Source organism: Chrysoperla carnea, chromosome 1, assembly GCF_905475395.1.
Source record: "Chrysoperla carnea chromosome 1, inChrCarn1.1, whole genome shotgun sequence".
Taxonomy (NCBI): Eukaryota; Metazoa; Arthropoda; class Insecta; order Neuroptera; family Chrysopidae; genus Chrysoperla; species Chrysoperla carnea.
The window spans coordinates 28,455,778-28,482,384 of NC_058337.1; the positions used below are offsets into that span (position 1 = coordinate 28,455,778).

The 26,607-nt window shown below is 29.1% G+C and overlaps 1 protein-coding gene across 2 annotated transcripts in view; it reads left to right on the forward strand.

Annotated features, from left to right (window-relative positions):
- LOC123290945 overlaps positions 1 to 24,753 on the forward strand; it is a 48,227-nt gene extending 23,474 nt beyond the window's left edge. The window contains exons 3-10 of one of the 2 annotated variants that reach the window (XM_044871332.1): positions 18,110 to 18,208; positions 18,290 to 18,427; positions 21,427 to 21,552; positions 22,013 to 22,152; positions 22,213 to 22,432; positions 23,097 to 23,320; positions 23,610 to 23,783; positions 24,389 to 24,753. In XM_044871332.1, coding sequence (XP_044727267.1) covers positions 18,110 to 18,208; positions 18,290 to 18,427; positions 21,427 to 21,552; positions 22,013 to 22,152; positions 22,213 to 22,432; positions 23,097 to 23,320; positions 23,610 to 23,783; positions 24,389 to 24,536 — 1,269 coding nt within the window. In that variant the 3' untranslated portion in view covers positions 24,537 to 24,753. Of the gene's footprint in view, positions 1 to 18,109; positions 18,209 to 18,289; positions 18,440 to 21,426; positions 21,658 to 22,012; positions 22,153 to 22,212; positions 22,433 to 23,096; positions 23,321 to 23,609; positions 23,784 to 24,388 lie in introns of both variants that reach the window. The other variant, XM_044871331.1, reaches the window with a different exon arrangement.
- The last annotated feature ends 1,854 nt before the right edge of the window (positions 24,754 to 26,607 follow it).

A 26,607-nucleotide genomic window follows, 5' to 3' on the forward strand; every position in this document is an offset into this window, starting at 1 on the left:
AGAGTAAAAAAGATCCAAAAAACTAGTTTATTTACAATAATTCTCGAGATACCGCCGAAAATCTCTCCGAAATATATGGCATAATACAGAATTCCAGTCCAAATCGTGGGAAATAGTTCGATCGTCCGCTAAGCTCAAATTTTGTATTTATAAACAAAAAGTTGTTTGTGATTTTTTCGATTTTTTTCAAAGGGATAAATATGGAAAAACCTTCAGAAAAATTGAACAAAAAATTGTAGTATAATTTTTTTCCCTTAAATCTCGATATAACTGAATAAACAAGTTATTTTGATCTAAAACATACACAAAACGTAAGTTCATTTGATGAGCTTGAATGCAAAGTTTCAGAAGTGTCGTCCAAAATCCTATTCGAGGAGCGATTTTTCGAGTTCATTTTAGGTAATTAGGTATTTTTTAAAAGTATTTTAGAGAAATGTTTCAGAAAATATTTGCCTAGTAGTTAAATGAATTGGATTTTCCTGGCTTTTTTAACACTAGGAATTTCAAATCCAAGACAATCTTTTTTTTAGATTTATTGAAGTTGAACCACAAAAATTTCCGATTTGGAAATTAAACTGCAGTATAATTAAACAATTATACTGCGTTTGTATTTTTAACCGACTTCAAAAAAAAGGTTCTCAATTCGACTTTAATTTTTTTTTTATGTTTGTTACCTCAGAACTTTCGAATGGGTAAACCGATTTTGATGATTTTTTATTTGAAAGCTGGTGCTTCCCGTGTGGTACCGTTCTGACAATGGCATCCATAAGAAAACCATATAAGTCTAAAGTATGTGCGAATATCACGCCAACCGATTTCGATGATTCTTTTTTTAGTGACAAATTAGTTACTGTACTTCAGATTCACTAACAATCATAAAATAAAATAAATAAAAAAAATTTAGTATGCACTAAAAAGTAAAAAAATAACGATAATATAATGTAGTTACAATTATTGTTATTTTTGGAGTCGGTGCGTGTCAGCCAAGTTAATGTAGCAAACTGCTCTGTCACAGTAGTTTCCTTGGCTGACACCGACTTCAAAAATAACAAAAGTTGTAAGTTCGTTATATTATGGCTATTATTTTATTTTTTAATGCATATTAATTTTTTTTGGAATAGTTTTTTTTGTTAAATTTTTTTTTATTAAATCGCTTCTCGTGTGCACTTGTCAAATTCTCACTTGTGGCATACTATACTATTTTATGTAGTTAAGGAATATATTTTTGATTTTTAATTGGATTTTTATCAATTTGGTCATTGACTGACTGGTCATTTTACTTTAATATCTTGATGATCGTTTAGTTTAATGATGCCTTAATATGATAAAATTATTATTTTCATAATATAATAAAACTCATGTACAAAAACAACTTATAAACAAACATATTTGAGCCAATAATTATTTAATTTACTTTCCAAGGTAATAGTCCTGAATCTGAGCACTTTTATTCCAACTCATTGCAAACTAATGCAACATAAAATGGATATGCGTCAAAGCGAAGTGGCTTGTGCGTTAAATTGTTGGAATTAATTATTATTATTCAAGCGTTTTCGTGAAATTAACCCGCGAAATTTTGTGTTTTTTAGTGATTTATTTAGCATAATTTGGCTAAAGAATCTTATTGAGACACTTTCAAAACGGGTGTAAATATCCTATTAGTAGAAATTCTTTTTTATTTGACATTTAATTATATGTTCTGAGATAATGTTTACACCCATCGATTTCTTTTACCCTATTAAACTACCATTACAGTGGTTTCTTGGAGTCGCAAATAAAGGCCTCAAAAAAATTAGGCAGGTATTAATTGGAAGAGAGATGTTCGGATAATCGGATACAGGACTATAAATTAATTTTTTTTTATCAATCAATAAAGTTAATTATCAACATTTTCATTCATATTATAAATAAAAAAATATTATTAAATATGAAATTATAAGAGATATTTTTTATTGACAACAATTGAGAGAAACCCGTTAAAAATTAATATTTTGTTTTTATGAATTAAATTTGCAGTATGTCTTTTCGTTGTGAATATTATTTTTGTGTTAATAAAGATAAATACATTTTTTTTTCATTGGTGACTTTTCAAAGTTACCATTTTCCCTAAATGCATTAAAGGTTATTGGGTGAATACCTTATATCTTCTGTGGTGGTGTATCTTAGGAACCAATTGATCGATTTCAATTAGGAACCAATTATTTCAATTTTTTACATGGTGGAATATCACATGGTTGAATTTTATGTCCTTTCAAATGATGTACCGCAAGGCAGGGGCTGTTATTTGAAATAATACAGTTAGGGTGGCTAGGGTGGATGAATGAAACCTAAAATTCTCTCGTTTCCATTTTTTAACTTCGACCAATTTTCAATTAAAACAATAATCACATCAGGTTAAGAGCTATTAAGGTTGGATACTTTTGAAATGAACATACTGTGCAATGAGTTATTCGAAGTTAAGCTTCAGTACAAAAAGACTGAATATACTTAGATTATATTTCATCAGGATAAGAGCTATTAAGGTTGGATACTTTTGAAATGAACATACTGTACAATGAGTTATTCGTAATTAAGCTTCAGTACAAAAAGACTGAATATACTTAGATTATAGTTTCTATAATTTTGGTGAATAATTTTCGAAACTCGAATTAATTCTGGTAACTAAATCAGCAGTTTTAACGGTATTCTTCTTGAAAACTACCTGAAGACATATCGTACGTCATTTTGAGATAAGATTCAACTCTATACAAAATTTCGACCTATCTAACATTTTAGATCTAAGGGTTTATGAGATATTTTTGCCCCGAGTAGAGAACATTGAATGTTCGATAATTATATTTACAATTTGTGTTTACATTCAATTAAATAATTAATATCAAACTATGAAGAACACTTGGTAAGAATAAAAAAACATCTGATTTCCAGCCATTCCAACCTCTATATACACAATACTTCTTATAGAGAGATAACCACCGAACCAAAAAGAACTTCTATCTGTGACATCGTAGCTCCTAAATGGATGAACCGATTTTGATTTTTTTTTTTTTCAAAATGCAAATTTAGATTCCTTACCTGCAAAATTAATCAAGAGTTATTAAAATTTCATAAATTTCACTTACATAGACTGCACAAGTTTGGAATAACAAAGGCTAGCGCTATTCGGAATAGTAGGGGATCGCATTTTAGTAAATCGTCCAAACACTGATTGATAGATATTTTGGTGTTGGGTGTCCTCAAAATACCTACGAAAAATCCTGATAAAGCTTATTGAATCATATTATTAGTCCAAGCAAATTTAGATGTAAAGAAAAAACACAATAAACCAATTGCTAATTTGTATGGAGTACATCTATTTTAGAACCTGAATTGGCTTTTGTCCTAAATTTGAAAAATTGGTTTATACGTTACGTTAGTATATGATTTACACCAAGAAAGTATTACTAAAAAAAATGTATTTTGCCTTTAAAAAACCAATTCAAATTTACTTCTAAAACAGTGTATCATGGCGTGCTGAATGACATCAAACCGTGACATACAATCATGTTTGTATATGCAAGTTTATATGTTTTTGTATTTATAAGCTTAAATAGCTTTTCAAATGACGTGACGTAGAACCTTCAAAGTACATCTGATTGGTGTTTGCTGTCACATGTGCGGATGTATAATTAAAAATTTTTTTTTTTAATAATAATAATCCATATATTTTATAAAAATTAATTTTATGTTTTGTTATATACATGTCATAATTAATCATTAGAAACTTTTATCCAACCGATTTATTCTTTTCTACTTTTCTACAAACTTCTAACGAAAATTGATAGAAGAGTCCTGTTAATTTTTATAGGAAACTTAATAACTGAGCTGGTATTCGTGAGAAATTTATGTATCCAACTAATCTTTGTAAGTCTACGTGTCTTGCTACTATTCCATGAATCCACAAGGTGCGCTGCTCTTCGTGAGAGTTTAAGAGCTGAGCGTCACTGTTCTGTATATAGAGGTGAAAAATATGTCTGAATATTCTTTTCAGATGACACAGTTTCAATGACTCATTGCTATTTTTACCCGACTGCGATATCTTAATATGCAATTTAAAAATGTAAAAAATATAATATTAAAAATAAATTATTATTGTAACTGTAAGAGCACCAAATATATTATAGACCAGTCTTTAGGCCGAAAAATGAGTCGAAACTTTGATCCCGACGCCACAATTAAAATCCCTCCAAAAACATTTATAACCTACTCTGGTAATTCTCAATTTTGTTAACTTCGAAAAATAATTAACGATTAAACAACAATTTTTTTTGTTATAAAATTAGATCCCTACGGCGTTGTCTATAGTCTATACTATCGATATAATATGTAAAACTGATAAATGGCATCTGTATTTTTACATTGTTTGGAGCGAAATAGGCTATTATGATAAAGTCTATGTATATCAAATTCTCAGCCCTTTTTTCGAGAAGGTTTTAAATTTTATAGCATCACTCTTTCAACCAGCTGGTTCTTGTGTTATCGAATTCCTGAGGTGATTTCTAACCTTTTTTCATTTGCAACTTTTGTCTCTAAATTGGTTGGAGCAAAAGTAGCGGTTTAATGAAAATTTATGTCCAATTAACATAGCAAAACTTTTTTCCAGCCGAAATTGGCTAGAGGATTTCGAGAAAGAAATTTTTGAAAAAATTAAAAAATATTCACCTTTTAAACCGCATGGAAATTGTAAATTACCATCTTCTCATTTCGGAAAAAAATTGCCATCTGTTTTTATTCAGCCATTCTTGAGAAATTATCTTTTGAAATTGTAAAAAAATATTTTCCAGTCCGTTTCGGCTGGCAAAAATTTTTGCTTTGTAAATCGGATATAAACTTTGAATAAACCACTGTTTAAAAGTGAAACAAAATTTTTATTGCCACCCCTCCATATCTCGGCTCCAGACAATTTCAGGGCAAAAGATGTAAATGTAAAAAGGTAAGAAATCACACCAGAAACTTGATTACCAAGAGCCAACCGGTTTAAAGAGCGTTGCTAAATATACGCAATATTGCTCTGAATAGTTTATATTAATAGAAATGGCGCTCAGATTTAACTAAATCAATCGAAGTAGGTTAGAAATTTATTTTGGAAGGATTAAAACAATTGACGTGAGTGGCATCCAGATCAGAGCTCCGACCAATTTTTGGATTAGAGACCTGTCTATCACCCGATCTGAATTAGTGAAATAAAAATATTTAATTTTTTTTATTGTATTTGGTTTTGTGTATATTTAAACAAAGATGGCCTTCAATATTTGAGGTCACTCTTGTGTTTAGTTATGGTAGTCATAATTTTGAAATAATTGACTTACTAATTAGTTGTTGAAATTATTTGAGAGCGTTGTACTTCATTATTGTCTAGTTCTTTATTAGTCATATTTTCCCAAAAAAAAAGAAATGGACTAACGCACTGTATCCAGGGCTAACGGGGAGGTGTGAGGATTTTATAGATCCGTTTCGTGAACCCCAGAACATATTTCATATGTGGTTTTAGATATGTTTGATTTTCAGGGGAAAAATCCGCTTTTTTCGACGTTTTATTGGCTTTGTTGAACTTTAGTATAGCCTCCAAATTGAGCTATAGGGTTGAAAATCGGTACGTAGGTTGGCTTAGTTTCAAAAATTTATCTTATGAAGATGTTAACTTCTCAGCACCTCTACCCCTATTTTACACCACAAAATTATCTTTTCACGGTCTTTAAGGCTTTGCGCGTCTCCATAGAACCTGCAAATTGAGCTAGAAAGTCGTAAATTGCTATGTAAGCTGAGTTAGTGTCAACTTTAGGGGATAGCAACTTTCCAGTTCCTCTACCCCTTTTTTATACCACAAAATCATAATTTAAGCATTTTTGTTTGAAGATATTTCATGTTTTTTGGCAAATGCAAAACTTTTTGAAATTTGGCATTTCCTTTAAAAGCATCTTAAAAGTAAGAAACTTAACAAGTTTTTTTCTTATAACATTTTGAAAAATTGGAAGAATCTGGCCGTTCTTGGTCGAGATTGTTCGACAATTCTTGTCAATCTAATTTATGCTTAATATAATAAACAGTGCACTTCTTAATTAATTTTAACACAAAAATACAAAACTGGACTGAAACTAATACACAATAGACTATGTAATCGTCCAGTCTAACTTGTATTATTATTATTATTGTCTCTTTTTCAAGGTGTCTAGCAAACCTTGAAAATCTCAAAAACCTGAAAATGTCTTTGATTTTTAATCTGGCTTTGGAAAATCTGGAAATATCCTTGACTTTTTTCGAATCCTTGGAAATGTGGATTTTTGTGCTTAAAAACGAGTATGTTGGAATTTTATAGAATTTTGAAGTATCGCATCGGAAAGAAACCTCTTTTATCTGGTCATGTATCTGTTACTCCAATGAAAATTTCATTAAGTGTAAATAGTCTTTTTATACCCTCGAAAATGCGCCCAGCTAAATAAACAGAATAAATATTTTTCAAATTTTCAAGTGCAAATTTAAAATAAATAAGTAGTTTATTCTTTTTAATTCAAAAAGTGTCCTTAAAAATCAATATTTTCAGTTCTGCAGAAATATATATCCGAAACTGCTAGAACTTTTTGAGCATGTTGCCAGTTCTTAAATAATGTAAATGGTAAAGCGGTAAGCATAAATTTTAATCCTCGTGGTAATATTCATCATTTTTTGTACAGAATAAAACATAAAAGAAAGGTACGAGAAACTTTGTTTTCATTATAACCTGTCAATTTTCATGCAAATGATTTGTTGGTTTTTTTCTAGTACTTTAAAAAGTGTACGATAGCAAAAAACTTCAAAATTTTCAGTTATTTGTTGACGTTGAGTACTTCGAATTTCAAATCGTTAATAACTCGGATAGTATCGAATTTTCGAAATATGCTTGAATGACTTGTTTTGCTTAGAATCCACCCCTCTATAGATTCCCGTTGTTATTTTAAACATTTTTCCACCCCCGAGAAAGGGTAGCTTCCACAATGCAGTCGAGCAGTTAACTGGCCCTAGATTATAAAATTTTAAGATATTTATGCCTTAAGTATGGTTCTCTATTATTCTGTGATTTACCGTCATGAAAGTTCCATTTTAATTTCACAATAAAAAATTGTTTATATTTATTTTTATTATATTCTGTGATTTTAATCATGGTTTTATGTTGAAAAGGATTATTTTATTATGGAATATAAAAATTTATAAGTTCAATGAATTTTACACAATTACAATCCTGATAATAAAGAATATTTTTTATGTGCAATAATCAATTTATTAACAAAGAGATTATTATATACTTAAACCAACTAACTCGATTATTATTTACACATCACCTAAGCCATTCACAATAATATTGACATCGCTAGGCACAGATTGTGACTATAATAGACCTTTTCTAAATATTCGCACATCGGCTGTCTAGCGGCGATCATCAACAAATCAGATATTCAGTAGTTTCAACACCCTCATCGTATTCCCCCGGAGTTTTTTTATATTGCTTTCTTATAAATCGCAGTAAATTTTGCAAGTTAAGCAACGTTGTTAAAAGTTGCATTTTCAAGAATAAATCACAATACTAGAATTTGTCACAGTTTATTAATTAAAATTATAAGTCATCACCCATTGTTCTTTTATGTAGTAACTACATTTTTATATGGCTAGCCATTTTTATACCATGTATATGAAATATACCAAGGTATACTAAGTTTAATCCCAAGTTTGTTACGCTTAAAAATATTGATGCTATGAACAAAATTTTGGTATGGGTGTTGATAAAATCACCTAATTTGTCCATTTCCGGCTGTCTGAGGTCAAGTTCGTAAATTAGCAACAAAGGTCAATTGGGTCTTCGGTTCGTAGGATCCATTTTGTAAACCGTTAGAGATGTAAACCGTTTACATGTAAAAAATGTTCCTTATAAAAAAAAAAAACAACTTTTGTTTGAAACATTTTTTCGTAAACATCACTTTTTACCCGTGAGAGCGCATATTATGCGCAAATTGTATAGTATGTATTATATCGGTATATCAGTTATATGTGTGTGACATATATGTACCTATGTGTAATATGATAGAATAATCAACACTGTCTATACATGGTATTTCAACAATTAACTCAGTCAATTGTTTGTTTTCACTTGTTAAAAATAAAATTGATTAAAAATTATTCAAACAATAATTTGATAAAATATTTATTGGTTTAATAATCTTTGTATTATATTCTTTATTATTATTATTATTTTATATTTATAAATAAATAAATAATTATCGCAACATGTCTGCAGGGTTTATCTATTAATATGTGGTTTTTTTTACATTTTTTGGTTTTAATTTATTTTTACCCGACTATCAAGGAGTATCTTGTATGTTTGTATTTATATTTGTTTGTAAATTTCTTTATTACCTCAAAAATCCAAGTGTTCTTAGAGAGGTTTTTGAAAAAACAAAATATGTTATTAAAAATAAATTTACAATAAACCTATCGAGTAAGATCCAGTATCGATAAAAGAGGATCAACCTTCTAATTTAAAGTGTTACTCTATCTCTTACCGTTTACGATCTAAATTGGCTATTTAGTAACTCGAAGAATTAGGTCCAATCTGTTGTGAGAACATGATGCCCTCATCAAACTCTGCAACTTTTGTTTGAGTAAGCTACAAAACGAGGTATTTAGGTGTATACATTAAAATAGCCCACCCTGTATATATGATAGGGTGTAACGAAGATTTTTTTCTACCAATTCGAGGCTTTACATATTATTTCCAATTTATATATTATTTCCAATTTTAGTGTACTGTAAATCAATGGACAAATCATTATCAAACATTTAGCACTAATTTTTTGTATTCTGTGATAAAATTTGTTTAAAAAACGGTGGTTTACTAATTGTGCAGCAAATGACATCACTTCCGGTTTGTTATTTACTTCAGTTTATTGACCTACATAATATGTTAAAAATGATTTGAATATAATATAAATAACAACCCAATACATAAAGCAAATAATATGTTTTGTAAATAATTTTCAGTTTAAATTTGAATAAAATCTCTTTAACGATATTTTTATACCATGCATATATGAAATATACATAGTATATTAAGTTTAGTCCCAAGTTTGTAACGCTTAAAAATAATGATGCTAGGAAAAAAATTTTGTCATAGGTGTTCATAAAATCACCTAATTAGTCCATTTCCGATTGTCCGTCCGTCCGTCCGTCTGTAGACACGATAACTCAAAAACGAAAAAAGATATCGAGCTGAAATTTTTACAGCGTACTCAGGATGTGAAAAGTGAGGTCAAGTTCGTAAATGAGCATCAAAGGTCAATTGGGTCTTGGGTCCGTAGGACCCATCTTGTAAACTGTTAGAGATAGAACAAAAGTTTAAATGTAAAAAATGTTCCTTATCAAAAATTAAACAACTTTTGTTTGAAACATTTTTTCGTAAACATCACTGTTTACCCGTGAGGGCGCCAATTAGGCGGAAATTTTATAATATGTACTATACTTGATTATCAGTTATGTATATGTCACAAAAAAACATATTTGCAGACATTTAACTTAGTTATTCTCGGTCCTTTTAGTGACTATCCTACAGCTCATCTTAATGGTAAAGAAGTGAGCAAAAATTATAGGGGGAATAAAGCATTAGAACGAGAATATCAGTTTTCATAAAAGAGGCGTTACACGCGCGATACATTAGCACAAAAATAAAGTTTTTAATTGTTACAAATTTAAAAATAAAGAGTTGATTTTTTTTTATATAAAGTTGGACTAAATTTAAATCAATTCTGAAAATTTTAGGGGGGGGGTTGCCCAATTATTTTAATAAATAAATGACTTCAAAAGTAGACATACTTAACATTGATTTCTGGTAAAACGGTAGATGGATGATATATTTTCATAGATTTCTTCAAAACTAATCGGTGTAAATTTAAAAATAAAATTTAAATTAAAGTATTTAAATAAAAAGTTGAAACCTTAATAAATTATTGAAAACAAAAAAAATTTCATTGTGTCCGACTAATTAAGAATGTATGAGCACGGTAGTGAAGGCACAAATTTTTTTAAATATATTTTTTCAATTTTGATGAGGAATTATTTATTAACTTGACAATATAAGACGAAAAGTACGATTAAAAATTTTCGATATTTAGAATAATTTTCAAAATATCGAAAATTAGCTTTTAATATTTCGAAAACCAATGCAGATATCGAAAAATTTTATTTTTATTTTTCGTGTACATTCATGAAGTTTTAACAAAATTCATCATCAAAGTTGAAAATAAGGTACAAATAATTTCAACTCCAAATCTAAAATTGTCTTGGTGTTCGTACTACCTTAAATCAAGTTCAAATGGCATCCTGGGAGGGAGGGGTTCATGGGCTAATGAAAGTAACGTATGTAAAAATGTAAACTACTTGGAATTATTTATTTGAACCCAATGTGAAATAGCAAAAAGAAAGTGAAATAGAGATTTCAAAGATAAGCTACAATTTCGACCTAAATACTTAATTGTATTAGGCATTAGAAAATGTATAGAATTCCAGGAATAGGGTTCCTTATCTATCAATAAGAGACGTTTAGTAATTTATGACTGCATACAAACTTTTCTGCCCACTATCACAGTTGAATTCGTACAAAATCAATACATTCTAGTCATTTTCCTAATTTTCATCGATATTGGCAGCAATAGGTACAGTTTATTGTTAGACAATGTACATGGTTTGAATTTAAATTAAGCATTTGCTAATTTTTAAATTAGGAAATAATAATAATAATCGTTGAATGTTTACTAATTTTATGAATATGAGTAATAAATATATTTTTGATTTATTTGACAGACTATTTACATTTTTAAATTGGATTAAGTTTTATTTTATGATTAGAATGATATGTTTCATACATGTGTTGTGGCAAATAAGAACACGATAATGCGTCTCATTTTAAGATTTGAATGCATCTTTAAAATTGCCACTATAATCGGAATTATATTACAAAACAATCTTCGATAGGTATACGTTGTTAGTTTTTTTATATGCGCCTTTTATTGAGTTTATAGCAATTAGGTACAGTAGAATCTCGATAAGTTAAAGTCCAAGGGAAACACAAAATATTTTAAGTTATAGAGGTTTTAAGTTATCAAGTGTCTATGTTAGGTAAAGGTTAATATAGAGGTATGTACATGTTTCTATGTACGCTAGTTAATATAGAGGTATGTACATGTTTCTATGTAGTTACTGAGGGCCTATACAGAGATTATTTATTTAAATTATAGAGGTTGCGTATTTTAAGTTATAGAGGTTTTGGGCTCTGATGGGAAGGGAACATAGTATTTTTTGAAGTAACAGAGGTTTTTATGTTACCGAGGTTTAAGTTATCGAGATTCTACTGTATATGCTGAATGAATCTTCTTCTGAAATAAAGACGAATTATCTAAAGCAAAATTTGCTAGACAAAATTTAGCAAATTTTAGCGAATTGGAGAAGAAAGTGGAGCTATTGCTTTTGTACTGATGATGGCATTTTGAAAAAATTTCTTCAAATGTTCATCGATCCTACCTAATAGATTGACCATCGTTAAAATTTATATATATATAAAATGTATTTATGTATCTACTAGCTTGATACCCGACTGCTTCACTGGGCCTAAAAGTAAAAACCACCGCTTTATAGCCTCCACCTCTCTTGATCTCACTTATCCCCCTTCCATAACACTTGAAGGGATTGTTTTACGCAGCTAAAAGATATGCACAGTTTTCAATTTTTTAATTGTAAAATATTGTTTGATATTTACTGTTTTAAAGATTTCTATAAAAATTTAAAATAGTAAATGACAAATTAAATTAAATTTTTTTTAAATAATATCTATATCTTTATAATTAATAGCTCATGTGTCATTCTGATGTATGAGCTACATTGCTGTACAGTTTCATACAGTTTCATTAAAAACCATTCGCTAGTTTTTGCGTGAAAGCGAAAAAAAACAAACATCCTTACTTTCACATTTATAATATATATAAGGAGATATATGTATCTATATGTTTATGTGTCTTGTAATGAAATTTTGATCAAGAAGAGTTTTGGTATTTGAAAGGTCAAGTTCGTTAATGAGAAAAATCGATCGATAAACAAGAGGTGGAGGCAAAGTAAAAAATTTTTCATAAACAAAATATTTTTGTATTTTTTGCATTTTAAGCAGAAAAGTACTCTTGTGATTTTCTCTCTAAACGCCTTTTAAAACTATGCGGTCTTTAAATATATATATATATAACTGCAATAATTACCCTACAGAGGTTTTTTGGAGCGAAAAATCGATCTAGCTAGGTTTCATTTTTAGAAAACGTCGTTTCATCGGTGTTTTCAGAAAAAACTTAAACATTGACTCAAATATGACTCTTCTGACTCTTCCTGACATCTATTGGCGACAAAATAAAGTACATAACCGGGATATTCAAATTGGTATTTGTGTCGAGACATTTTAAATGGTGCTTTATTAGTGATAAAATTTGTGCCTTTTTAACTTTAATTTCTTAAAGGCAAAGAACAAAAAATATTTAATTTATAATATAAATAATAAACTTTGAGAAATCACTTGCATCTTTTTGAAGATAAACAAGACTGAGACTGAACGCATAATATTCAGAAAATTACTAATTACTTTATCAAATGACATATTACATATAACATTTATATTTATAATATAAATCTATTTCTGTTTGATATCAAATTTCTATTTTATTCTCTTTTTTTTTTACTTTTCATTATCGTCTTTGACCTTTGGTATATGTAATAATGTTCAGAACATATAAAATTTGTTGGTATAACTAAATAAATATGTATAACAAAATATTGTCAAATTATAAAACTCATTTAACTATCATATTTTAAAATCACTACTCGTAATGTAAATTTGTAAATAAAATAAGTTATAAAATAAACAATTTTGTTGATATACCCTTAGGCCGTTCAAAGTAACTGAAAATAAGCGATTTTATGAATTTATTCAAAGACAAAAAAAAGGAAGGTTTTGACACCTAGTTTAAGACCCTTCTAACGCGCAATCTCAGAAGTGCTAGGGTTGCGTTAATTAACGCTTTGTATACATAAAAAAACGATTTTTGACCAAATTTTTTTCCCTAAAAAAATGTAGAATCATAAATTTTGCTTTAATTTGCACCCTTACGAAAAAAATGTTTCAAACACAAAATTAAGATGAATACTGCGAACTTTTGGCTCAATTGACCTATATTGATCGTTTATGAAGTCACTTTTTACGATCTGAACACGCTGTAACTGTTTTCGTTTTCGCATTGTTGTAATGACGAATGGGCGGACAAGCGAAAATGGACTAATTAGGTAATTTTATGAACGCCTATACCAAAATTTTATTTGTAGTATCAATATTTTTAAGTTCAACTATACAAGGTATAAAAACGAGGTTCTTGTCAGTGATATTTAACTTAAAAGCAACCGGCGTAGATTTTAAATCACGTCAATGCAATGCAAATTTGTTATTTTGTTAAAATTACACAGTCCTAAGTGGAGCTTTCTTGCTTTAACGTGCGTTGAAATTGACGTCCGTGTGAACATCATGTGGCTAGTGTCGAGCCAAGGATGGTGCAACCGATGCTCCCGAAAAAACGCTACAAATATGCTAATTTGTTTAATTTTATGAGCATTTGGCAACTGTTATGATTGTTTCATCATTAAAGCGGAGACTTGCTTTAACGCCTAATGAGTTTTGTTACAATGAAGTCCTCCACTTTTAAAAGTTGCTACGGCTGGGTGACCTTGGTCTAAACATCAATAATTCGATATATGAGTATCTTAAACAGCAGAAGGCATATCGATAAAAGAACATCAATACATGTTTCGGAAAAATTATACATATTGGCGAATAGTGACTACAGGACCTCTGGCGTTCTGTGTCACTATATTTAGGTACATTTCTGTTTAATGTTTTTGTAATTACGTACTTTGCCTTTGATTTCCAATGAAATGTTAAATGTCAAAGTAGACGATAGTCATCTCTCTTTTAAGATAATATAATCTTATAGGCAATGTAATATAAATATGTTTATGCTTCTTGTAACACATGTAAGAAAAGTGCGGATTCGAAGTATCCGGGGTTCGCAGGGACTAAATTTTTACCGTTGAGGATAATTTACACAAGTTTTTCACTTATGTATATGCATCAGCAATTTTTTCCTCATTCACAGAGGTAAAATGAATGGCATGCAAGTTTTTACAAAAACGACAGTTGGGCTAGAACTGTGTAGGTAAGGCAACAGGCATTTGTAGTTATTATAGGTCTCTGATATAGGCTGTGGAAATTTGGGATGAAAGGTAATTTCATATATAGAACCCATATAGAGCGCCAGATGTGGAAAAGGCCATCTTATGTAGACATTTTTATTTCTGCCATTTAAAGATTTTTTCGAAAATGACGGAGCCTGGTATTTAATCTTACTTCTAATAAATTGTTTCACTTATCGAGATTCGAACTGTATACCGTCCAAAATCACTTTAAAAAAATTATTTTTATGTTACCATACTTCGTACCTTGTAAGAGTTTAAAGCAGGCATGAGCGAGTTATTAGAAGTCGATGTCACCATTGTTGTAACTTTATTGTGTGCCATAAACTTTATTGTGTGTCTCTTTATCCAAGTCCGCATTGCTCATAGAAGAGGAAGCGAGACAGGTATACGACTCTTCTACCTATCTCAGTTTCTCTTATAGTAATGAGATAGGTAAAAAAAATGTTAACTCTCTGTCTTATTCGTACTTTTGGTTGGCACTGGTTAGGTTGTCACTGTCTTATTCGTATTTTAAATACAGGAGTCTGAGGTTGTTCAAGCTCCTTTACAAAAAAATTATATGTACAATCTTTTTCAATTCAATAAATTTAATAATTAAATTCAAAATATATAAAATTATACCATCTCTTTAAAAAATATTCAATTCCTTATTAATTATCAAACAGTTTTGAGAAAGTAACAATCAGATGAGTCAAATGTGACTCTTTAGTGTTCAGGAATTATTGGCTTAAACAAACAAAAAATCATTGAAAATCTCACAAAGTTCAAAATAAAATTTTTTAAATTATACGAAATTTTTATCATCTGATTTATTTTTTAACTTTCAAATTTTGTAGCTCTAGGCTATAAACCTACTCGGCCTATATATAAATCCACCACTAGTTTAAGGTCAAAATCCTCTTTAAAAATTCTCACATAAGTTGATACTAATATGAAAGTCAAACAAAAAACATGAGTCTCCTCGAGTAGGCAGAAAAGTTGTCAAACCAGATGATGTTCACAGCTGAGCTGTAGTTACCACTACCATTGGTAATAACTGTTTACACAGTGTACATATAAAACATGTACAATACCAAATAATAGCTACAGAGTGGTCCAAGTTATAGCACCAGGACTTGAGCAAATAGTAGATAACATTAAATTAATGATAATTTCTCAATACATATAACCAGAAAAGCCTTCTTTTCCAGATACAGTGTGCTGGAATTTTGAAAAAAAAAATTATTTTGAATATTGCCAAAACAGCTGTTTAGAAAAATTGGAAATTTGGCGTACAGTACGAACTAAGGATCTTTCACGAAAACTAGTGGTACAGATATGGCTGTTTTATAATCCAGCTTAAAAAAACTCTAACGCCACTGGCTTCATTGCAAATACAATAATGTTAAATATTCTTTTATTTTCAATGAAGTCAGTAACGTAAGTGATTTTTTCGAAACAGGGTTAGTGCACGTCCAATTATCCACGAATCGGTTTTTGTACTTTATCACCATAAGCTTTAAATCATGAAGGATCTTAAGGTTATGCAGTGTGCCAAAATTTCAATTTTTCTAAGCACCCGATTTGGTAAAACTCCCAAAAATGTCATATTTTCCAAAATTTTATTTAGAAAATAAGCTTACCCGGCTATAAGTCGTCATGCTGCTACAACTTGGATCACCCTGTATAAGAACTATTTAACATAAAAAATATATTAAAAATTCGTTTTTAGAATAAAAAGACATTGAACAACAAACCATTATTTACAATACTTCTTCAATAGGCTACAAAATTATATGGATAGATTATTTCAAAAAACTAATTGTGACATATGCTACACACTGAGAAAAAAATGAAATTGACTTGCTTGCTGCTTCGTTCTGGCCCTTTCTTCCCAATATAAGGAAGTTCTTTTAATCGATCCGAAAATCTAAATCGAAATTTTCAAAATATGTTAAAACAAGTGAAAACAAACAATTGACTGAGTTAATTGTTGAAATACCATAGTCATATGATGGCATAGTCAGTGTTGATTTCTTTATCACATAACACATACAAAAATGTATAGACAGTGTTGATGCGCAATCGTTTGTTTTTTTGACGTCACGTAAATAACAAAAGATATTCACTTTTAAATACACACACACACACAACTGATATTCCTATATTAATACATACTATAAAATTTGCACCTAATTAACGCCCTCGTGGGTAAACAGTGATGTTTACAAAAAAATGTTTCAAACAATAGTTTTTTATTTTTTTATAAGGAACATTTTTTACATTTAAACTTTTGTTCTATCTCTAACGGTTTACAAGATGGGTTCTACGGACCCAAGACCCAATTGACCTATGATGCTCATTTACGAACTTGACCTCACTTTTCACATCCTGAGTACGCTGTAAAAATTTCAGCTCGATATCTTTTTAAATTTTCGTGTTATCGTGTCCACAGACGGACGGACGGACAACCGAAAATGGACTAATTAGGTGATTTTATGAACAGCTATGACAAAATTTTTTTCCTAGCATCATTATTTTTAAGCGTTACAAACTTGGGACTAAACTTAATATACTATGTATATTTCATATATGCATGGTATAAAAACAACTTTAACAACCCTATTAATGATCCGAACTTTAATGAAGTTTTTCCGAGTTAGAAACGGTCAATCGACTTCAAATTTTTATGGTGATTGTATTATAATATCCTAAATAAGTATAAAATTTTATACCACTATGCCCATAGTGCGAGAACAACCTTAAAGATGGATTTAGTTCATCCTACCTATGTACAAGCTGTTAGCCTTAAGATCAGCCATTCATTTATTATTAAATTACTAAAGCATTGTATAAAATAAATAAATAAATTTTCCCTATTTTGTTAAAAATTTTGCATCAAAGACTAATTTGGAGATACGAAATCCGAAGTTTTATGATTTGGAGAAACGAAATGTGATTTTCATTATTTTTGGGTCAAAATATAAATACCTTAGAATTTTCATTAAAATTGGAAACAAAAAAATTTTTCAAGATTAATTTTCTCCTATTTTAAGAAAAAGTTTATTTTAAATTTATTTTGACCCAACTAAAAATCGAAATCGATTCGATTTATGGTTCTCGAGATATTAGTACCTACCATAAATCTGAAATTTGCATTTCGAGGAATCGATTGCCTTATATCTTGAAATAGGTTTATCTTACGTTCAAATAATCGATAGTATTTACCAACATAAAAGTATTTGGTGTTATCCGATTTTAACTGATAGACAGTGGACAGTGCAGACAAATGGTGTAGTAATAGAGTTCTGCAGGTACCCTTTGGGTACGGAATCCTTAAAAGATTCTTTTATTATCTATTATCTTCCAAAGATATCATTATTCTTAAATAAAGCATTTCCGGGCTAATATTCACTGAAACTTTTTTCTAATTTTGTTGTGCTCTATGTTCTTAAGTGAGACAAATAATTTTACAACATCCTCTGTAAGTGTATTGTGCAATAGAAAAGTTTTATGAGCGTTAATCATTTAAAATAACTCGTCACCATACACTTTTTTAAATATTCATGACATCACTACATATCATCTTGAGTTGTTGTATATTAATATTATTATTCAGATTATTAAATTGTTGCTATATAGTTAATAATAATTTCTTATCGTTACAACATTATTACAGTTGATTAAAATATATAAAAATAATTTTAAGATGAAACGCATAACAACAATCTTTTATCACAAATAAAACATAATAATAATTACAAACTTTATCAATTTTGTAATTTTTTTATAGGATACACAAAGCCAAAGAGAATGGTCAAGCAGTTTACTGAGTGCATACTATCCATTGTTAATGTCTGGTTCATCACTGATTGTATGTTTTTGGGCTGAAGTAAGTTAAACTTTCATAAAACAATTTATTGAACTCATTTTCTAAATTTAGAATTTTAATATCTTTTTTCGTTATTTTTAGGTCTTTCATTTACGTGATATTCGTTGGGAGAAACCACAATTTTTATCAAAATCATTTTTAGCATTTTTAACATTCAATCTAATCACATATAGTTTATTATTAGTGGAATTTTTAACAACAAATATTGCAAATACTCCTGCTGAATTAAAAGTAAGTAAATTTGTGTGTATTTATTTAATAATGACGCCATGCTATTCAATTGCATAACGGGGATTTGTTTAATTATTAACATAATGTAGGCTAAAATTAAGTCAGGGTTAGTTAAGATGTTTACTTTGCCATTTTTTATATTGTTGACCTTCTCATCGGACATTGTCGTTTTATATGATTTAAACGAGATGAGGTTATGTTAGTTAATTGGCAAAATAACGACAAAATATTAAATGACACTGTGACAGCGTCTAATTAGCGAAGTAACTACAAAACATTGAATGGCGCTCAGGCGCTGTGACATTATGTTTCGTTGTATTAATTATTTTAAATAGTTTGTCGGTATTCGAAATCGATTTCGAAAAAAAATGTTTTTTAGCTTTCCATTTTTGCCAAAAATCTTAATAGAAATAGTACAGTAAAAGATGTTACTAAATCGGCTAATATAGATTAATGAAAGAAACAGCTCGCATTTTGCTAAAACCTCATGGAATGTGTTTCTTAGGTGTCAAATATCATTAATAAGGCATGTATTAGTAGCGCAAATGTTTTTATTTGTTAATAAACAATAAATTTTTAATTCAATGAAACGATCAATGCTATAGGTCACTTAAAAATTAGTAATTAGGCAGTTTTTATGACGTAAATGTTAAGTTATTAAATATGAAAATTATATGTGTATAACGTATACATAATTCAAGTTGCCTATTTATTAATTTTATAAGTCAACTTTAACTGTTCCATTGAACTAACAATTTATTTTTTTAGTAACAAATAGAAACAACTGCGCCCTTAACCCATGAAGTCAATGAATCTTTATAAAAATTGTTCGACTGAATTATTAAAAACTGACATAAAGAAGTTAAGAACAAAAATTTGTACGATCTTGAATCTTCAAACTGAAATAGTTCGAAGGTGATTGTAGATTTGAGTGCACATTCGGGAGCAGGTAGGGGGAACTGTCCCTCTCTAGAGATTTTCAAAAATGATTAAAAAATGTAATACTCTACTGAATTCAAATTTTCATTTCAAACTTTCATTTTCATTGATCAAATCGCATTTCAGGTAAATTAATGATAAAATACACCTAGCATTAAAAGAGTGCCATTTTCACGTTTTTTCTCCCATATTTTGACTTGAATAACTTGTCAAAATATTAATTAATGATGTGCTAGTCTGTTATTGACTTATGTGAAAGAAAATGCTTCACCTTTCATACATACCCGAATGCAACTGTAAAAATCGACTTAAAAGTTCGGAATCTAAAAGCTAGTTTGAAAGTAATAGGTGTAATAATGATATACTTATAATTTTATAGTTTTTCTGCAGTATAAAAATAGTCCATTACCTAATTAGTCCATTTCCGATTGTCTGTCTGTCTGTCTATCGTCTATCCGTCTGTCATCACGATAACTCAAATATACCGTGCTAAGGGTGTAAAAAGTGAGGTCGAGTTCGTAAATGAGCAATATAGGTCAATTAGGTCATGGGTCCGCAGAATCCATCTTGTAAACCGTTAGAGCTAAGACAAAAGTTAAAATGTAAAAAATGTTCCTCATAAAAAAGTAAACAACTTCTGTTTGAAACATTTTTTTGTAAACATCACTGTTTACCCGTGAGAGCGCAAATTGTATAGTATGTATTATATGGGAATATCAGTTATGTATGTGTGACATGTATGTATGTGTAATGTGACAGAGTAATCAACACTGTCTATACATGGTATTTCAACAATTAACTCAGTCCATTGTTTGTTTTCACTTGTTCCTTGTAAAATTAACTAGCTTAACCGACTGGTTAAAACTTATTACTATATAATCAGACTATCTATTGCGCTCTTAATCACAAATCAATTTGAAAACAAAATTATTACAATTAGTTTTACAGCGCTGAAATGAAAAAATTATGTTATTTAATTTTGTTAATTAAATTTAATGAATTTATTTTTAGTCTTTTTGGTATACTATTGATTTTTCTAAAAACTAGCGATTTTTATTGTGATTAGCTCAAGGTTTCGTTTTAGTTGGAATTTCTTTATTTTTTTCAATGTACATACAAATTGTCTTAATAATGACAGATTGAATACATGATTTGAATTTCGTAGACTTGTCGTATTTTTCGAAATACGATTCTATATTTTTAGTTTTTAAAAAGTAGATACTATATATATTATGGTAATTATGGCTTGATATATAAAAAAACGTATTACCATTATCAAAATTCTCTATACAGGGTGGTCAAATTTATGACAGCAGGACTTCACCAAATGAAAGTTAAGGTTAAAATAATGATAATTTTTTCAATGCACATACGGCCAGTTAAGCACCGTTTTCTTGATACGGGGAGTTGAAATTTTAGAAAAAATTATTATTGTGAATATTGCCAAAACATTTGCTTAGAGAATTTGTAAATTTGACACACAATGCCCTGCACAATGTTATTGAAATTGGGTGATGGCACACTGATATTTCTAACGATGATTTTCGTAATTTTTCATCTTAATGATTCTAATTATTAATGATTCTTAGTCCGTACTGTGTGTCAAATTTCCAATTTTTCTAAGCATGCATTTTGATAAAATTTACAAAAATACCCTTTATCCACGCCTATGAGATAAGAACTACTTTTCTCATTAATTTTATGTGCGAAAAATAGTTACGCAATATTATACCGCATTCATTTACATTACCACAATATTTATCAACCAATCAAATTAACTTAAAAAGCAGTTACAACAATTCAAATTAGACAAAGATTGTACTGTCTCGCGGATTACACAAAAGCTCCGTGGCAGTGATAGATTTTTCTTTTGGTAGTATTAAATATGCGTTATTATTTGGACACCCTGTATTTTAACAAAAATTCGGAACTGCTGAATTATATTTTATATCATACTTATCTTAACTTTTGAACGAACAACTAAATAAAATATTTGCTTTTAAAAATAAAACAGATAGGACTAATTTTGTGAATTTTCTTATTTTCAGAACTTTTATGCTCATGTATTTAATGGATGTTACGCTGTATTACTATTTATCGTAGTAATATTTTTTTTAATATATGGCGTTGAAGTATACTTCAAAGTCCGTGGTGGATTTGTTGCCGATACATCTGTATCCGCTATAAATGCGTCACGATTTCGTAGACGATTATCAAAAACTGATGAATGTTGCAGTTCATCTGATATTACTTCCACATCTAAATTACACGCTGTAACGGTAAATATTTATTAGTTATATTATATATTACAAGATACCTCAATGCTAGCTCGGGTTCAAAAAAATATTCGATCTACATTTGAGTATAAGAATATCGCTAAAAAACTAGTATACAAATTTCTACTTCTCGATTCTCATTTAGAAAAACAATTTTAGCTTTTTTCTCACTTTCAAAGACAAAATATATCAAAAAGTTGCCATGATGGAGCAGTTCTAAGATTGAGTTTTAGTTTTAGCGCTTCAAAAATTTAGTCTCAGAGAAAAGAATACGCAGTTGCTGTAATTAAAAATATAAAAACTTGAGAAATTAGTTTTAAACCTCTCAGCTAAAAATAAAATGAACTTTGTTTTTTAGGAAATTAATGGATATGAACAAAAAATTAATCTATCGCAGTTACACCAATCCCGATTCGGTTTAATTAGCATGGCATTTATGCTAATTATAATCGTAGGATTCTTATTTTCTGAAACACTAAGTGAATTTTGGAAAAAAAAGTAAGTTTTTTTTAGAAAAATATTTTTCAATAAATTAAATATTTATTAATTTATTTCTAGAGTACCAGTGAATTCACGTAATTGGCACGACGTTGTATTTCGTGTCGTAGAAATAGGTGTTGCTGTTTGGTTCCCATGTGTATTATGGAATTGTATTCAACCTGCAGAATTATGGTTACTAAATCCACGTAAACTGTTGAATAAACTTGATTTAGAAAACGTGCCGGGCAAAAATACTGAAAAGGACATAAACGTTGTAAGTATTCTAACATCAAAAATAGTTGTAATTTACTTTAAGATTATGTTTGGAATCAAGCGACGAAAATTTGCCTAAATTCGATCTGCATATCCCTTAAGGTAGCGCTGGGTATTTATGTAATTAAATTGGTTGAGTTGTCAGCAAATAAACATGTTAGGCGTGTCGGGTTAAAATGTTCTAAAGAATTTCAAAATCAACAATCCCTGCGTACTGGAATAAGAAAGGTCAATAAAAATGGAAAGAAGAACATATTTTTTGTATTGATATTCCGAGAATATTATATCCTTTTGAAGAGCCTCTTAGCTTTAAAGTAGCAGCCGTTACATGTAACTGAATGAGTAGCAAAAATCTTCTGAATCGTCTCTTGTTATGAGAAAACTCTTTGATTAGTCAATCTTTGTCGATTTTTCTAAATTTAGATCACTGAGTATAACGAACTATATCGAATCGAATTTATCTTCACGAAGTATATGACATCCCAGGATACCCGTAACAACGTAAACTAATTAAATACCTAAAAAGTGATAATAGCCCTGGAATCTGTTCATTTCGTCCTAAATATTTCCACCTTAGCCTAAGTTTAGAAATCTTCCTCTAATAATTATTTAGCTAAGAATTTGATGGTGAAGCATAGCTAATGCCGATTTAATCATTTCATATTTAAAATTTTTTTTGTTTTTCACAGGCTCCTATTGATGAAGAGGGTGAATTATTTTTAAATAAGAAAGATTGTTGGATTTGTTTAGAAAATGATCAACCATTAATTCAACCTTGTCAATGTAGGGGTGACGTTTCAAGTGTACATCATGAATGTTTATTACGATGGCTTATAGAAAGTGCTTCAACAAATCCGGATAATTTACGATGTAAAGTTTGCGGCACACGTTATGAAGTTGAACATAGTAGAAGGTAAAAATTTTAAAAGAGATTTAATAGTCAATTAAAATAGATATTGTGAGGTTCCATTCGTACCATCAAGATATTGTAATGCTAATTATATTTTATTAATGATTGTAGTGAAGAAATTTGGGATTACTATTTTCAACTTTCAAATTTTTCACTCGCTTCCAAATTTTATTTTAGTTTAAATTCTTGTATTATTACTTTTCGGTGCGAGTTGAATCTAACTTATAACTTAATATCTAATTCTTGATATTAAATAATTAACAATATGATATTTACTTTTGTATTAATTTAGACTGGACTGGGAGCGTGGTTTCACGCCCCAACATTGGTTGGCAACATTTGCAATTGTTTCATTAATGTGTATATCTGTTGCTGGTGCATGGATTGTTGTACAATTTTTCGAAGGAAGTTATGTACGAATTTTAAGCATAAGTATTGCTATGCTGATCGTCTATTTGTGTATAAGGTATAATTTTTCCCATTTTATTCCATATTATTATTTTTTAGCTTTTTTACAGTAGTATCTAAAAAGTTGAAAAATTATTCCACTTGTATGTATAAAAATCATAATGTTATCGCTATCTACGTACGAACTGTCTCACAAGTGATAGAAAGACACACAAGTTAGAAGAAGACTTTATTCAGGCCTAACTTTAAATTACAAACTTTGAGAAAATGTCTTTATTCTTTTTCAAATTCATGATTTTGGAAGCAAAATATCTTAAGCATTAAACTTTTCTGTCGAAGGGCTATCTACAATACAATGTCAGAATTCGAAAGGATTATTATAATAATTTCTTGGGGGATGGTTGTGTATATTCATTGGGAGTCCATTCCGTTCCGTCAAAAAAGTTTTCTTTTATCTATCTCCTATAAGATACCTGGAAGATTAGCATATATTTCGGTGCTTCTTCAATATTTGTACATAATTCAGTGTGACTTCTAAGTAGACAATGCAGCAATCAATAATTATAATAATTTCTAATGAAATTCCACTGAAACTTCTTTTTGCCCTTTTTTAAATAATAAAATTTTTTTATATAAGAAATATTTCTGTTATTTGTTTTATAGATTTCTTGGTTTAAATACTGTGAATGCGTATCAGAGAGCAAAAGTTAGTGCTCTGAATATTGTAACTCCCACCGGTGAACCAGTGTCAACCATATCTGAGTCAATAGTTGCCGTAAATATTCCAAGAACTGAACCAACTGCGATTTAAAAATTTAAAAAAAAAAAAAATTTAATGATTTATTGTGTGGTGAAAAACGACATTTTTTAAACTGAACTTAGAAAATGTTGAGAACAAATGTGATTTAGAATCATAATATGTTTTTTTTCTCTTGTTTTTTCTACTCTTCTGCTAATATCAATTTATTATTTTTTATTAAAATATGTGCCAATTTTTTGGATACGGATTGTGTGCGATTATTAAAAAAAAACATGTTATGATTTGTAATTTTCTATTCTTTTAAAAAGAATATTTAAGAAATTATAATAATTATATACGTACTTTATTTGTATATATAAAAATCAAAAATTTCCTTGTATCTTATTTTGTAATGTTCATTGTTTTTTAAAATAATGACACGATGCTGGTTTGCAATTTTCTTTTTTTCTTTTGGTAATTAATTATTGTATTTAAAGCTTTAATAAGTTAGAATAATAATTTTTTAATCTATTTTTTAAATGGATAAGACAGAGTGTGCTTTTCTTAGCAAATTGCATTAGTTTTTATAAAAAGTGTTTATAAATTATTGTGAAAAAACTTCAACATTTTTTATTTTATTTAGAATCTCATTTTTAGTTTATCGTGTATATTGCCGTGAAAGTGAACGTTCACGTACAAAATGCTAATAACACAAATACAGGGATTTTATCTTAAATCTTTCGATTCCCGAGATCATTCTGGATTTTTCTTCCGATTCCACTAGTTGAAAGATCAAGAATAGTATCCCAGGACTATTTCAAAAAACATCATTCCTTTATAACGGTATATGTACACTGCAGCTAATGTTTCTCTAGCTAAAGATGTAGCTACAATAATAATATGCACAGCATTAAGTCACTCTAGTTAAAGAGTTTAAAGTAAGAATTGCGATTAAAGAATCACAGGTAAGACTAAAAATTTAAATTATCAAAGTCTAGAGTAAAACAATATCCGCTTCACAGAAAAGGTTAGAATCAAATAAACTGAGTTTGCGGGTCAATATTATCTCTCTCTGAAATCAACTTATAGCAATCACTTTGGGGGTACACACATTTAAATCTTTTATAGAAAACTACTCTACTTCAACTATAAAAACAACTCTACCTAGATGAAGACTATTCTAACTAGATTTTTCTCTGCATTGTACAGATATTTTAAAACTTGAACAGCGCAATAATTTTTACTACTTAATGAGCTACTATTTACTTCAAAACAATTTTAGTTAAAATAATGATGTCACAACAGAAGTAATAGCTCAAACAAAAAATATTTAACATAAGAAGAGTTATTTGCATTCAATTGAATATAGATGTTATCAATGTTTACTTTATTTTGTGATAAATAAAGTCTGCACGTCTTACATTAACTTATCAGACAAAACCGGGATCTATTCCAAAATGCAGCACTTTTATCGGACCCATTAACTCGATTAATATAAACTAGCTATAAGCAATCGAATGGGTTAAAACTGGCGTTCTAGCGCACAATGCACTTGCATTACGCTGCGATAGATCAACGATGCGAATTCGCTTGATAAATTAGGAATGAGAAAATAATTCCACGCGATAAAACACCGAAATTTACATCATTTACCACTTTGTGTTGTTTCACTTAGCGCCGAAAATAAGGTTGGTAATGAAAAAAGGGTTATAAAATTTTTTTTTCATACTTTGAGACGTTTTTGGATTAGCTTGGATATGATCAGGTACCTTTTAATGTTTTTTGTCCTGATGTTTATTTATTGTTATTCACACACTTCCTCAGACTACTCAAACTAAAGCCGACCTTAGTTGAGAAATGAATTAGTGATTTATAAACGTATAACTAAGTAATTAATATAGCTTTTTTTATAAGTAAAACTCGAAGTAAGTAGAGTTTTAGAGTTATAAACATTTTAGTTTAGTGAACTAATTAACATAATTTTATAATATTGTTTAAATAATTTATTAAATTGAGTTTTCATTTTATTATGAATTAACGTAATTTTTATTTTCAAATGTAGAAATCTTGCAGAAAAACGCCGTTAGTTAATTGTCGTTAGAAAATGAAATCCAAAACTTTCTGTATAATCTGAGTGAAGTGA